The 16,149-nt window shown below is 36.8% G+C and overlaps 1 protein-coding gene across 4 annotated transcripts in view; it reads left to right on the top strand.

Moving 5' to 3' along the window:
* Window positions 1-1,195: 1,195 nt before the first annotated feature.
* Trmt11 (tRNA methyltransferase 11 homolog) overlaps window positions 1,196-16,149 on the top strand; it is a 42,911-nt gene continuing 27,957 nt past the window's right edge. For 2 of the 4 annotated variants that reach the window (XM_042702316.1, XM_042702442.1), the window contains exons 1-7: window positions 1,196-1,312; window positions 3,609-3,674; window positions 6,101-6,174; window positions 8,514-8,595; window positions 8,686-8,778; window positions 9,035-9,169; window positions 10,113-10,269. In XM_042702316.1, the coding sequence (XP_042558250.1) occupies window positions 1,241-1,312; window positions 3,609-3,674; window positions 6,101-6,174; window positions 8,514-8,595; window positions 8,686-8,778; window positions 9,035-9,169; window positions 10,113-10,269 (679 nt within the window). In that variant the 5' untranslated portion in view covers window positions 1,196-1,240. Of the gene's footprint in view, window positions 1,313-3,608; window positions 3,675-6,100; window positions 6,175-8,513; window positions 8,596-8,685; window positions 8,779-9,034; window positions 9,170-10,112; window positions 10,270-16,149 lie in introns of those variants that run through there. The other 2 variants (XM_042702501.1, XM_042702399.1) reach the window with 2 other exon arrangements.

Consider the following 16,149-nt stretch of genomic DNA (forward strand, 5'->3'; position numbering starts at 1 on the left):
ACTCATGTTCTCTTGAGGAACCTAAGCAACTCCATTTCACTTAAGACCCCCATCTCAGTTCTGCAACTTAATCCCTGACCCACTTCAGCCCCAATGCCTGGAATTACAATATCTGAAATTCCTGAACAGCCCCTCTTAGGGTCTGGTGACCAGTATCTAAACCAGACACCCTGCAGTTTAGCACCTATCCTCTTGAGACTCCCCTGTGGTGCAAGCTAACCAGTTTAAAGTAAGTCAGCCCCCTTGATCTAACCAACAACTTGTTTCTGGTCCTTTCCCGCTTTGTAGTGCGCCAATCATACTATAGAGTTGTTTTAGGATTTTCCCACAGTTTGTAGTTATTTGTTACAAGAAGTTATGATGTATGCAAAGCTCAAGCTTGCAATAAAGAGTCCTTTGCTTTTACATTGGTGACGGTCTCTAGTGGTCTTTTGGGTAGGGATTTCTGAATCCGGCTTTACACTCTTGCCTTGGATATGCCTCCCATTGCTAACACAGCCTCCATCACAGTTCTTCAGTGGTAGCTTTGAAACTAACAGTGAGAAAGAAATGACTGAATTGGTTATGCAGTTAAATTTTTTTTTAATAACCTCACCTTTTACCCTCAATATAATTCATTAGTCTTCGCAGCTTTCTTTCCTGCGCTTGGACCCAGTGTGTCAACCACATAAGGCGCATGCCATTGTAAGGTTTTCAGAAAAATAAAGAAGTATATACCACATGTTAAATGGTGCAGGCGAGTCAGCCCTAGAGTCCCAGGATGCGGATGGGAGTCGGTACGTGAGAAGCTGACGCTTTGGTCCAGTTGTGAAAGAGATGTGGAGGAGCCAACTGCACAGGAGAGTCGGGGCTACCCCTGGGAAGAGGGCTTCTCGGGCGGGCGCTGCCCCTCAGCCCCTCGGCTCCAGGCTGGCGCTCCACCATTCCAGCCACAGCGCCACTTCGGACTTCTTCCGCTTATGTGGTGCTGAGGAATCGAACCCAGGCTAGGCAAGCACTCGACCCTTGAGCCACCTTCCCAGCCCGCCAACCTACTCTTAAAACAACTCATCTCCAACCATCGCCTACCCGAGCTGGAGAAACGAGGCCCGGCGACCAGCACACCGAAAGCCAGGACCACCCGCCTTGCCAGGCTTCCGGTTCCGGCTCTCCGGGTTCCGCCTCAGCCGGAAGCGACTCGGAGCGGGGGAAAGGGGTGGGGCCGCTCGGGCGCCGCGCATGCGCTTCCCAGGCAGCTGCAATGGCGCCATCCTGCCACCTGAACAGGTATCTTCTGCTCATGGCCCAGGAGCACCTGGAGTTCCGGCTGCCGGTGAGTGAGGCACTCTCCCCAGCCGGAGAGGTCATCCTCGGGCGGGGTGGGTGGAGTCATGGCTGCATTCCACCTGCCTTCTCCGAATACACGGCCGTTCTGGGGGGGTCTCCGCTGGTTTGAGCGGATCACACACGCGCGCACACGCACGCACGCACACACACACACACACACACGTTTACCCGCCCCCCCCTCGGACCACTAGATGAGGGGTCTGGACTGGGCGGAGGGTGTGTGCGGGGAGACCGAGACCCGATTGATTGATCTGCGCGAGTCCCTGCTAGCGGCCCTGGGAAGGTGACCATGCGGGCCCCTCCCTCCGGCCCGGGCCTGCTGCGGCCCGGGGAGGGTGGAGGTGTCCCACAGGAGTGCTCTGCGTCATGATTTAAGGGTCAGAATTTACGGTCCAAGCTCGGTGGGGTGCTGGGGGGCGATGTTATTCAGATGGTAGAAAACTGGAGAAGTGCCTTTATTCAAGTGACATTTTCAGAGTGTCTGTAATGGAATGTGTGGAACTTTTCTTATACTGCCCCCCCGCCCTCCCGCATCGTGGGGGTAATCTCCTTCAGCTTTTCATGGCTAGGATTACAGGTGTGAGCCATGGGCATCCGGATCCTGGGTTTAGTTTTTGAATAAGTGCCAAATGTATTAGTTTTAGTTTTTTTTTTTTTTTTTGACTGTGCTGGGGTTTGAACTTGGCTTGTTTACTTGACAGGTGTTGTACCACATGAGACATGCCTCTAGCCTTGTTTTTTTCGCTGGTTATTTTGGAAATGGGATTTCACAGATTTTTCTGCCCAGGCTGCCCCTACAACTATGGTCCTCTGGATCTCAGCCTCATGAGTAGCTGAAGTGTTAGTCACTGAGTCTGACAATAGGGATACAGGTGGATCCATTGCAACAATGAGATGTACAAGATGTTTGTCGGAAAACGAACTTTACAGTTTAGGCGGGGGTGTGGGGTGTGAGGTGGGAGGGACAGGTTGGTAGGGGAAAAACAAAGGAGGAGGCAACAATGCTGGATAAGAAATATACCCATTACCTTGCTCATGTAACTGTAACCCCTCTGTACAGTATTTTCACAATAAAAAACTTATTAAAATTTTTTTATTTTAAAAAGGAATCCCACCTTATTTTTTCTTTTAAGTATGATTCTGTTGGCCTTGCTGGATTTTTCCAGCCACTGGACTTAAGAGATGATATTACTCTTCATCAACTTGATTTCCTTAAATGAATAGCCTGAGACTGTGTATTTTGTATAGATATCTTAACTTCATAACATAGCTGTAATTTTTATTTACTCATGAGAAAACTTACAAAGGAGTTGATTTTCTTGATCTGAAAATTAATTTGTCTCCTAATGTCTACTATTCAAGTTTGTATTGCAAATTATCCTTTGGGCTATCTTCACTAATTTACTGATAATAACTAAACTCTGTGTAGTTGAACTGAATTCAAATCTTTCTAATATAAGATATGATTAGATGTGTAGTCCAAGGAAAAATAGTGGTGTTGGGTGCTTATTCTTTTTTATCTTGGAGTGGGGAACTTGGTAGTATGAGTGTACTCTCTCTCGTGGTTGCTGTGGCTCACAGTGGGCTTGGAGTAAATAAAGTCTCCTTGATGGTTAGCAGCCAGCCCTGAGGATACTTAGTTCTCATTAGGTTACCTGTTCCACAGACCTGTACAGAGGAATGGTATTCTACTTGGTTTATGTTTTTTAGGGAGACAATTTTAGTGGTACAAATTGTGTTTTTGTATAGTCATCTCATGTTTTTAGTATTTCATGATTGACTTTAAGGAAAAAATACACTGACTCGATTTCAGCTTTGCAATCCTGGTGCACTTAAAGTACCTGTTGAATTAGCTTTCCTTCTAGTTGCAGGATGAAGAAAGGTTAACTTGATGTACTTGTGCTTAATGTCTCTATGGTAATGATTCCTTTCTAAATGTCCTCAAATAATGTTTTCTATTTCATTTTATTTTTGTTAATTATCAAGCTTACTAATCATAATGTCTGTAATCTGTTCTTTTGTCCTTTTCAAAGTGAAGATTATTTACTTACGGAGTCTTTTTTTTATTTTTTAAGTCAACCCTCTTGTTTAAAGGTTTTCGGAAATTACTTAACCATTATTGTGACTATAAAATGACTTCTGAACCTGATTTGAAACCTAAATGCCTTGGGTAGATATCAGTGTCAATATATATTAGATTGATATTAATTATATTCAACCTATTGCTCTTAACAGATATTGAATCCGTGTTTATAATATGTTCTATCATATTTCCAACACAGGAAATAAAGTCTTTGCTTTCTCTTTTTGGAGGCCAGTTCACCAATACTCAGGAAACTTATGGAAAGGTGAGGTAAATTTTTATTAGAGCACATGTAGTCTACTTATAAATAGATTTAGTGAGAACTGTAAAACCTAAATTAGTGTTTGGCGGATTATTTGTATCTGTAAAGGCATTGAATAAGTTATTTTGGAAAATATTTTGGCTTTGGGAAGTAGCTTAGATTTACTTCCATTTTATTTATTTATTTATTCCTTTCTTATTTTCTATTTTTTCATTGCTGGGGTCAAGTCTAGGGCATCATACATTCTAGGCAAGTGCTCTACAATTAAGCTACAAAACGAGCAGTATTAATTTCTCATTCAACGGTTACACAGTAATGTATATCCTTTCATAGATAAAAAGGGACAATCACTAATGAGTTACGTTCAGAATTAGAATTTAGGTGAATTTTAGGTTTATATTGGGACTCATTTTAAAAATCTAAAATTATGTTGGGTGTCTGTGGCTCACACCTCTAATCCTAGCTACTTAGGAAGCTGAGATCTGAGGATTGTAGTTCAAAGCCAGCCCAGGCAGGAAAGTTCGTGAGACTCTTATCTCTAATAAGCCATTCAGAAAATTGGAAGTGTTGCTGTGGCTCAAGTGGTAGAGCGCTCGCCTTGAGCTGAAGAGCTGAGGGATAGCACCCAGGCCCAGAGTTCAAGCCCCATGACCGACAAAAAAAAAAAATCTAAAATTATGCATTATGTAAGGTTGTGAATTGATGAGCTTTCTACTGTTTTGTATTATAGGTTGTTAGTGTTTTAGATAAATTTGGAAAATAGAAAATGAAATTCATATGTCTTTCTCTTTGACATGACTCTTAGTTTTGGGGGTATTGCTGACTTTTAGTCATTGTCATGTACTTCATTCCTTGTGAGTTGTAATACGACTTACTGTGAACTTCTGCAATATACAGTTTTCATTTGATAGTATTAATATAGGCACATGTGCCTTCCTCACTAACATGGCTACATATTTAGATCTATGAAATTTATCTGATTTTTCATTTAATTCAAGTTACATTAACATTTTTTGTAATAAAATAGTACTAAAAATGATCATTTTCTTCTGTTTGGATTATTATTATTTTTTTCTGTAGCTAGAGTAAATACTGAAAGAAGAAAGATAAGGTATGACAGAGATTAAAGTTCTAAATTTTAAGTCCCCTGGTGTTACAGTTTTATTTCTGAGTGTCTTCCTTATTGAAAAAAGTGAGATATAAGTGGATGAGATGATGAGCTGAGGTGGAGGTACTCCTTTGCTTGGCTGTGTTTTTTGGCAGGGATTTTCAGGGTAGTTCTCTCCAGTTCTTATTCTCTTGGGTCTTGAGACAACATGATTGAGAAACTCTTCCTAATCCACCTGGAACTTTTTTGTTCTTAGACAAAATGATAATAAAAGTTAATGATAGTAATAAACCTCATGACTTTCTATTTCCTAGGCCTCTTACATACCTTTCAGGTGGCCAGAACTAGAAAAGGCTACATAACTCTAGTCCTAGCACTCAGGAGGTGTGATTTCAAACTATGTTAATTGGGTTACATAGTGAGAGACTCTTTCTCAAAAAAGCAAATCCAAATTAAACCAAGAATAAGCAAGCAAACAAACCAAAAAAAGAGACCATTTAATAATTTAAGGCATGTGTTTCTTAGAAGTTAAAAATAAGCTGGGTCCAGTGGCTCATGCCTGTAATCTTAGCTACTCAGGAGGCTGAGATCTGAGGAATGTGAAAGTTAGCCTGGACTGGAAAGTTTGTGACACTCTTTTCTCCAACAAACTACCAAAAAAAAGCTCAAGTACCCAGGCCCTGAGTTCGAGCCCTAGGACCAGTATAGAAAATAAAACAACTACATTGTCAGAAATGATTCCCAATGATAAAAAAAATCTACAACTGTACTATGCAACATAATGTTCATTAATTCTGTAGCCAAGCTTGTAACAGCACACAAAACTATCCTTAAGATTAAGTAAGTTTAAATTAATTTATTAAGATTTTCACTTATAGAGTTATTTTTAAAAGGATTCTTACAAGCTGGGTACTGGTGGCTCACGCCTGTAATCCTAGCTACTCAGGAGGCTGAGATCTGAGGATCATGGTTCAAAGCCAGCCCGGGTAGGAAAGTCCGTGAGACACTTATCTCCACTAGAAAGCTGGAAGTGGTGCTGTGGCTCAAGCGGTAGAGCACTCTCCTTGAGCTGAAGAGCACAGGTACAGCACCCAAGCTCAGAGTTCAAGCCCCACGGCCAACCAAAAGAAAAAAAAAAGGTTCTTACATTGCAGTATTAAAATAATTTACCTTTTTACTGTCCATGATTGCAATTTTGATTAGAATCAGATCAGGTATTACATGGAGGTAGAAAAATAGGACTTTTTCCTGTTGACTTCTTGAATCAAAGCATATCAAGTTTGTAGCTGTTAAGAAGTAAAGAAGTTGTTATTTCTTTCAGTCTCCATTTTGGATTCTTAACATTCCCTCTGAAGATATTGCAAGAAATTTAATGAAACGGACAGTTTGTGCCAAGTAAGAGAAACTACATCATGTTCTCCTGCATGTTTATATACCATACTTCATGTAACTACTGTGCCCAATTTTTTTTTCCCATACAGTATAATGTAAAAAGGATGATTATGGAGAGGAATAAGTTTAGCTTCCAATCCCATGCCTTTCCTGTGGATAGGGAAAGGAGGAGGGTTAAGTACTGAAACAGAGTGAGAAGGGAAATGTAGAAACTCGTCTTCAGAACTATGATATATATATATAATATATTTTTACATAGGCTAGTTGCTAAATTTAATTGTAACCAAAGGAATAAAAATATCATTTTTAGTTGGGTGAGCAGCTTGGTAAACTGTAAGATGACAAATGCAACGACTGCCATGCATACATTCAATTTTTTTTTGCTAGAGAAATAAATTCCAGTGATAACTCATAGTATAAATTAATCAAGCTTCTCGTTCTAGATTTTGTCATTAACATCTATTGTTTGTTCCTTCAAAATTGTTTCTTTGATCAATATTTGCTTTTATTTTTTTCCTGAACCTGTTGGCAGATGGTTAAAAACCTTTTCTTTAGAGTGTATTGAATAATACAATGCAAGTAGGAATTTGTATATATCTACTTTTATTAAAATGGTTTACAATGCTATTAAATTGGCTACCACCTCAAATCTTACCTCTTAAATGGAGATTTGTTAATGGGTCTGTTTATTACATAAGAATGACTGTAGGACTGATGATAGGGCATAAGTGGTAGAGTGCATGCCTAGCAAATAGAACTGAGTTCAGTCCCTAGAATGTAATTAAAAAATATCCTTCGAATAATTAATTACTATTATGTCTTATATGTTCTATGAGGTGCTTCCAAAGATAAGGCTTGTTAGGTGTAAAATAGTTATATGAGTACAAAGAAAAAAATCACTATCTTTATACTTAAAAAGTTAAATTATCCTAAAGTAGTTGTACAAAGGAGTTTCAGTTCAACATGTCATTTTATGTACACAATACATCTTGATCAGTGTCACCCCTTCCATCTTTCTGATCCCATCTGTCCGAGTCCCATCCGTCATCTCAATATACTTGGTTCCATTTTCACATATGTTACGTCCTTTTAAAGCTCATGGCTTCTGAGTCATCTATTTGATGATCAGTAGAATTAATAATTGCATAATATTATGTCATGTATAATGATTTCTTGTTGTATATCTTTATTGTAACTTGTCTTGCTGAGGCATACATGAAGAATTTCTAAGTAAGAATAGTATTATTGCTGATACCAGGGGCTTATACCTGTAATCCTAGCTATTCAGGAGGCTGAGATCAGATGATCATAGTAGAAAAGTCCCTGTGAGACTCATACCTCCAATTAACCACTAAAAAAAACAGAAGTGAAGCTCTAACTGTAATTGGTAGAGTACTAGCCTTGAGCAAAAGAGCTCAGGGATAGCCCAGACCCTGAGTTGAAGCCCCATGATGGACCAAAAAAAACCCCCCAAAAAACATAGTGTTACATGATAGTGTACACCCATAATCTCAGCACTTGTGTGGAGGCAAGAGGACTGTAGCCCACATGGGCTACATAGTAAGGCCTATCTAAAATATATACAACAAAGGAACAGCAATGTAGTACAACTATGGAGGTCTTTGTCCCACAATAGTAAGAAAAAGGGGCGGGGGAGGGGGAGGAAGGATTGGGGGGGAGGGGGGGAAAATGGGAAGGGCAAACAAAGGAGGAGGCTACAATGCTTGATAAGAAATGTACTCATTATCTTGTCCATGTAATTGTAATCCCTCTGTACAGTATTTTCACAATAAAAAAAAAAGAAAAAGGGGAATTCACTTTCAAGATTATATTTGCATAGATTTCCAACATTAAATTGAGAATTTTTCATGATAGAATAGAAACTGAGAATTGAGTCTCTAGGTACCTGCCTTTGTTAGAGATCTCAATATTTTGTTACTTAATAAGTATTAGCAAATAATAATAAATGTTAATTGTGCCATTTTTATGGTTCCTTTTTGTCTTATGAGGAAAAATTGGACTTCTTTGTAACTTTTCATCCATTTTACTAAAATACCTTGTGATTTTACATTTAATCTAGTGCAAAAATACAGTGATGGGCTTATCTACCTTGGGCTTATTCCCTAGCAATTTTATATTGAATGTCCCTCTTTTATGAGTCAACTTCTTTGTGTAGCTGGACTTGTTATATTTGTTTCCAGGCTATGTATTTTTCACTTACAGCTTAGAAACATAGTAATAATTGTTTAGTTAAGCAAGCATGATGAGCTAGTAAAATAACTTGTTATATATTACTGCTCGAACTAACTTCTTTACTGAGGTTCCAATTATTTATTTCCTAGGTCTATTTTTGAACTGTGGGGCCATGGAAAATCTCCCGAGGAGTTGTATACGTCTCTTAAAAATTACCCTGTGGATAAGATGGTGTGTAGTGAAATGTGGTTTTATATGGGCATAAATGTGTAGATTCTGTAGAATTCCTAAGGTTAAAAACTTAACCTATTTCTGTTTTAGGTTCCATATCTACATTCAGATTCTACGTATAAGATAAAGATTCACACATTCAATAAAACATTGACACAAGAAGAAAAAATCAAAAGAATAGATGTAAGTGAATTTAGCAAAACCAAAAAAATTACAGATTTTATGTAGTCTAGATATTATTGATTTAGTAGAATACTTTATCAAAATACGAGAATATGAAATGTCTGTGAAGTATGTATATTTTATACTAAGCACTTGCATGTTTTATTTTACTTAATGCTGACACCAGGTGTACATGGTAGGTATTGTTAGATAAAACACTATTTTTCTTGTAAATTTTCATAGGACATTTGAATGATTTTTATTTTTATTTTTTTAGGCACTTGAATTTCTGCCATTTGAAGGAAAAGTAGACTTAAAGAAACCACAACATATCTTCTCTGTTTTAGAGGACTATGGTTTGGACCCAAATTGCATACCCGAGAATCCACATAATATTTATTTTGGTAGATGGGTAAGCAAGTGTTATTTCTACCCTATCTCATTTTGTTCCTTTAAAAGCTAAATGTGATTGGACTCTGGTGGCTCCTATCTAGCCTGGGTAAAAGAATTCCTGGAGATTCTTCTTCTCTAATTAATCAGCAAAAAGCTGGAACTGGGGGTGTGGCTCAAGTATAGAGCTTGAGCTGTGAGTGAAAATGCTGAACAAGTATGTGACACCTTCAGTTCAAGCTTCTGTCCAGGAGAAAAGAAGCCAAATAGCTCAGTGGTACAGCAATTGCCTAACATGCATGAGGCTCTAGGCTTAGTCTTCAGAGTTGTAAAATAGAGCAGAATAAAATAAAAAGTGAAATAAAATAACAAAAATAAATGTTTTATATGTATGATTTTAAAGGAGCTAAAATTTTGAAATTCTTGTATGGATTCCAATCAATGAAAAATATGTGATTATCATTTTCCACAGGTTCCTGTGAAGTATAAGAGTCTTACAGATGTAAAACCTAGAAAGAAGGTATAAATGGCAATATTAAGAGAAGATTTAAAGGGCAGTTTACCCAGAAAATCTAGACTGTCTTTTCAAAATAAAGCAGAGGAAGGCAGAGTGCTATGATCAAGGCTTTAGATCCCAAGTCTAGGTCTTCCATCCTGAAAACAAATGGGATTACTGCAGAATAGTTCTCATTTTCCTGAAGCTGTAAGTGGGTGAGTGAAATGAGACTTAATCTTGTTGATTGTTGTTATTAGGAAACAATAGGTGGGGAAAGCTTATAGTCAATCCCTGGCAAGAAAAAAGTATCCATAATTGTCTTAACCACATTATTTTAAAGGAAGAAATTTAGAGCAGTAGTAAGTTAAAAAGAAGTTCTTACCAGCACAATGCTGTAGTTTTGTTGTGAACAATTATTTTAAATCTATTTTATGTGGTTGCACTAATGTGAAAAATATCTTTGGTCTAGATTGCGGATGGACAGAGAGAGCTGATTGAGTCATATAGTGTCAAAAAGAGACATTTTATTGGAAATACAAGCATGGATGCTGGTTTATCATTCATCATGGTCAACCATGGAAAAGTGAAAGAAAATGACATTGTCTTTGATCCATTTGTTGGAACAGGTATTTTATATTCATTATTAGACTTATAGTAGAGATTTTACTTGTGTATAGTAGTTAACATTTTGGTGATAGATTAAGTGGACTGAATCATCTTTTGTCACTGGTTAGTAACTAAGAGGTAACCTCATACATGTATAATAGCCAGTATGTAAACACTTTTGCTACTTCAAAGATGATGCTGATTAGAATTTTGTAGGTCTTATAGGTCTTATGCCATGCAAGCCACTAGAGGGAGCATTAGGATAATTTTTACAGCAGAAAACTTTCAGGAGCATACTTTGTAGGAATGTTGTAAAAGCCTTAGAAGTTATTAAAATAGGAAAAGCCTTGGAAGAAATAAAGAGTTGAGTGAAAAGATTAAGAAAGAAAGACACTCATGTTAAGTACATACCCATATATTTGGATGGAGAGTAGTTAAAACAGTTTATCTTTGATTTGGTTTTGGGAATTTATAACTAAGTATGGAAATAAATGGACTCTGTTATTAGTGGACCGGAGCTTTCCTTCTGTGAACATGATCTGGGCCCTGCCTGCATTGGATTAATATGTTTGTATATAAGATGCTGAATTTCAAACATTCTTCATCTGACTCTGAAGAGTTTTCCCTGCTTGGTGTTATCCATATTTAAGAAGTACTCATACTTAATTTGTTCTGACTGACCCCAGGTGATTCAGTGTATTGTTAATGTTTCTCCCCCTCTAGCCATCTTTCTCTGAGCAATGAGGATACGATGCTAGTATTTGTGGAATGGTAAATATGTCATAATTTAGGCTGTACACTCTGTTACTCTCTAACTTAACTCTTGGGACAGCTAATATGGAGATACTTATTAAAATGTTCTGAAGGAGGAGAGGGAGCTTAAGTGATATGGCCAAGGGGCACAATATATGTATTTCAAAGGTTGAAACTTATGTAGTCAAACTAGAACTCACACTCTTAACCTCTTTTTAGTGTTGCTTTTCGTACTAGGTCTTTTTCTGCCAACCCTTATATCACAATGTGACCATAGATGACTAGGAAGAAATTATTTCTCATCAAGAGATTTCTAACCAGTGTGAAAATTTTCGGTATTGGTTGTTGAATTAGCTCCTTAGTAGGGGGTCTCTGTACCTTACTCTACTAGTATCTCCATATTTCCCACCCTCAGCATGCTGTTTTTGTTTTTGTTTTTTCTTCTGTCTTTATTACCCTAAGTGTTGTCTTCGCTCCCATATTTTAAGTTTTCTGTTGGAAATAACATCGAACTTATAGAACAGTTATAAGAATGAAAGTAGAAGAAAGAGCGCACATATAGTCTAAGCCACTGTAAGCTGTTTTTAACATTTGGCTTCATTTGCTTCTCATTATTCTAGTTTTGTTCATATACATAGCATTATTTTTCTGTACCATTCTCAAATATCTCAACAAAAATTACTTAAAATATAGATGTATGCTTCCACATAGCTATAGTGTAGCTTGCAATATTAGTAAGAATATTGATCCTTAATGTCTTTTTTTGTTTTCCCCATTCCCATATTTGTATGTACCTGCTACTATAGGAAGAACCCTGGCTGCTGTCCACACTAGCACTTCTCTGCTATTCTCTAATATATCTAAAATAGTTGCAGAATTTCTGTCTGTGCCATCAAAAATAAAAAGCAGAATTCAAAATATGTTTTCCACTATCTACCCTAAGGAACTATAAAGCTAAATACTGTTCTTGGTTTTTTTTTTTTCTTCTTCATTTAAAATTTAGTTGGATCATTTGTTTCAGTTTGCTCTTAGGTGTTAGTTTTAGGTTTTTAATCTCCTGCCTGTTTTTGTTTTATTCTGTTTTTAAGTATATAGAACGTTAACTGCTTTGATAAGGTAGAACTGTATCATAAGGTGCACTGAAAGGAGAGTCACTCTTCCTATCCCCTCTCCCCCCATCTTCACTGTTTTCTGGTGGAGTCTTAGTTTTTCTGTTAAGAAACTGATACAAACACACACAAACACAAACAGATAGTACCTTCTGAAGGATTCGAGAAATAAATATTTCTCTGCCATCCTTCATGGCCGTAGGTTATCATAAAATATTTGATGATGTTTTTACTTTTGATTTTATTTTTAAAGAATTTTTAAAGTTCAAATATAGCTATTCCTTTTTACCATCTTTCTTTTTTTCTCAAGTCATGAGGCTTGAACTTGGGGCCTGGGTGCTGTCCCTGAGGTATTTTGATTTTCTCATGGTTAATTGGAGATAAGAGTCTCATGGACTTTTGTGTCTGGGCTGGCTTCGAACAATGATCCTCAGATCTCAGCCTCCTAAGAAGCTAGTATTACAGGCATGAGCCATCAGCTCCTGGCTTCCCTTTTCTACCTTGATGGTACCAAGTTGAAATGTATGCAGTCTCTCAGTTGTACCCATGGGTTACTCAGTGCTTGTGATTTTCTGGTTATAGAATAATTTAGAAATTGTCCCCTGACTCAATACCTCTGCTTTTTCTTTTAATTTGCTACTATGTTTTTAGAATGACATTATGAGCCTCAGAAAACACGCTTTCATTTCTGTTTTAGCAAACATATTCTCATTTCAGTCTTGTAATTTTTAAAAAAATAATATATGCCTCCGTTTTTCAAACAGGAAAGATATATACCATTGGGTCAGCTCTCAGCAGTTAGAACATGCTACTATTCTGATATGAGAATAGCTAAAGACATAATCATCATGAATGTACAGAATACCTATAATGGCCTAGTCCTTCTGTGATATGGTACAAGACTTGATATGCTATACACAGTTACTCACTTATTGTTTTACTTATTTCAGGTTGTTTAGTATCAAATCTGCTATTGTTTATTGAATTGGTATGTTAGTAAGCCTTCTCTCACTGTAACAGAGTACCTGAGATAATTAACTTATAAAGAGACAAGATTTATTTTGGCTCACAGTTTCAGTCCATGGATACATTGCTGTTTGCTTCTTGTTGGGTGCCAGAGGGCAGTGTGCGGAGCACGTGGTAGAGCAAACTGCTCATCTCATAGCTAGGAAGAAGAGAAAGAAGAAAGGGCTAGAGTTTCCCAGTCCCCTTCAAGATCATACCCCACAATGATCCAATGACCTCCAGCTAAGCCTCACTTCCTATAGGTTTTGCTATCTTCGAGTTTTAGCACCAACCTGAGGACACAAAGCTTTTAACACATTGCAGGGAGGGGGAAGTTATTTAATATCCAAAGTACAGAAGCAAGCTAATGAATTCTTGTTACAGTTGGTGCTGACTTCAAAAGAGTTAGCATAGTATAAAGAAAGATCACATAGGATAAGGTTTGACATATTTACGTACACCTAATACTTAACTTTGGGCAAGATTCTTTACTTGTCTGGATTACAATTCCATCTTCTTTAAGCTGGCAGTTGTGATGATTATGAAGATTAAATGACGTAGATAATTAGATAATATTCCTAGGATGTTGCCATTTTTAGGATGATAGACATTTCATAAACAATGGATATCATTTATTATTATTTTGTTCAGCACTTAGATTCCTATTTGGTAAAAGACTAAGGTACAGCTAATACTAAATGCTGATGATTAAAAATTAAACTGTGAATTGATTTTCTAATTTCCTTTTTGGCTAATTTGAAAAAATACTCATAATTTGCAGCTGGTGTAGCAACAAGGAAATTGAGGCTTAAAATCATAAATGAATATTTCTTTGTTCTAAGTAGCAATAAGGCTCTGATGCTGCAGGTTTGATTCTTTTTTATCTCTTAAGTCAGTTCTTCTAGTAATGAGAATATACTCAGGATACTAATACATATTTCTTGGCCTTCTTGACCTCTAAATGACTCATAGGTATAAGAAAAAGAGTTTATAGTTCCTTCTGAATTTTGTCATTGCAAAATGGATAGACAGCCACAGGACTCAGGTGTTAGGAAACTGTCTTAGTCCTGTATCAGACTACAGGAAAGAAAAGAGGCTAGTGTGTCTCAGTAGGTCTTTGTAACATTATCTGCTTCATTTTGTGTCCACAAGTTTTTGTATTCCTCTGTTCCTGAATCTTTCTGTTTAATTCTCTAAAGATAAAAATCATGAATTAATTTCTTTGTCATGAAATAAAGTCCACTTACCCGATTTTTTTTTGCTAATAAGATATTCCCCTAACCTAAAAATGGTTCCACTTTAAGCAATGAGCTATTGAAACGAGTTGTTAGTCTACATCACTTATGAGGTATTTTTACCTTTGATAACATAAGAAGAAATGATGAGACCCATTACTTGCCTCCTCAACATCTCACCCTCTTGTTTTATTGTCCCTTTTTCTACCAAAAAGCTTCTAAGAAAACTCCAGCTGAGGTATAATGAAATGCAAAAATGTTTCAACTTAAAGAACTACTAAATGATTAACAGTGAGTTCACAGTCACTAGTTCAGAGAAGCCAATTTATTGCAATTTATCTTAAATTAAAAGCTTAAAAGGCACAAAGTTAACTAACAGATGTAGTCTAACAGATTATTCATCTCCTTTCAGCAGTGTACTGTAAATTGGGTCTTCTCAAAACTCACTGTAACCAAATGGATAAGGTTCTGTTTAAGGAAGCACAGGAAAGCTTATCTGTTCCCCTTGACAACTAGTTCTTCTAGGTGAGTATCTGCCTTAATTGGCAGAATTGTAGTAATTCCTGATTTGGGTGAAATGACTTTGTGAGTATTCCAAGTCATCATCTACAGCTCCTTCCCGAATTATGAATCATGAGATCACATGATTGCACTCAGTAGGTAGAGAGGAACCTGTTTTGGTTTCTGCTGTACTTTCAGTTCTCCATTTCTCTTCCTTAAGGGCTCTCATCAAAACTAGTCTGACTTATTTTTATGAACAAAGTAATTCTAAGTAACATTACCAGACTGTGCTTTAAGTAGCTATGAAAGGAACATGACTCATTTGTAGATGTTGACCCTCCGGAGGCACACTACCCATCTTAGGACTGCTGAGGTTACATTTCAAAAAGATGTAAGAAAAGAATCCCTTGTCCTTTGTCCACATCTGTGCAGATCGGTAGTCTAAAAATACATTTCTGACTTCAACTAGATGACAGAACTTTGTATATTGAGCTAGTTAGGATTTGCTCAAGCAATAAAAAGCATTTTAATTTGAATGAATAAAAATATGAATGAAAAGTGCAGTCATTAAAAAAATTTTAACCTTGTGATTGTATTTCCTTGGATTTCATTTAAAAATTATGACTTTGTGATTGAATTGGTTTTATCTATCAAATTATTTAAGAGTGGTCAAGTTGTCTTAGGACATTTGTTTTTATTCTATGCTTACAAATGATAAAACATGTTTGATAATAGTTATTTAAAAGTTTGTATTTTAGTTTCTACCAAAGATAATTACTTGGTTGTTTCACCATATAAAAATATTTTAAAATAGAACATGTATTAACTTGTAGAACTGGTATTCTACATAGGAATTACGGTGTCTTTTGTTATTTGAAACACTGATTTAATGGGAATTGAGCTCAATTATCAAAATTTACTTATTTATAGCTCTTTGTATAAGTAGCTTTATATGCTTATTTTAAAGAAGGAAGCAAAAAAGGTACTTTTACATAAACCTCAAAATAAAATAAAAATGCCTAAAAATACATTATTTTGCCCAAAAAAAGCTAATGTTCTCTATGTGGTGTGTGTGAAGTAGCAGTGCCAGAATAGACTGATTTTTAGCCAGTTTGGTGAGTTGAGCTTAGAGGGTTATTCCTTTTTTCTTATTTTAAAGCTTGCAAAGGTATAGCTGGGACTGGTGTTGTTTTGGGGTGCTCTGCCCGAAGCTAGTGTTTAAGACTCTGGATCATTTAATTGGGAAAGAAGCAATAGTGTGTTACTTTTCTGGTTAACAGATGATAATTATGTGATG

Source organism: Dipodomys spectabilis, unplaced genomic scaffold (assembly GCF_019054845.1).
Source record: "Dipodomys spectabilis isolate Male_0828 unplaced genomic scaffold, ASM1905484v1 ptg000001l, whole genome shotgun sequence".
In the NCBI taxonomy this organism is placed as follows: Eukaryota; Metazoa; Chordata; class Mammalia; order Rodentia; family Heteromyidae; genus Dipodomys; species Dipodomys spectabilis.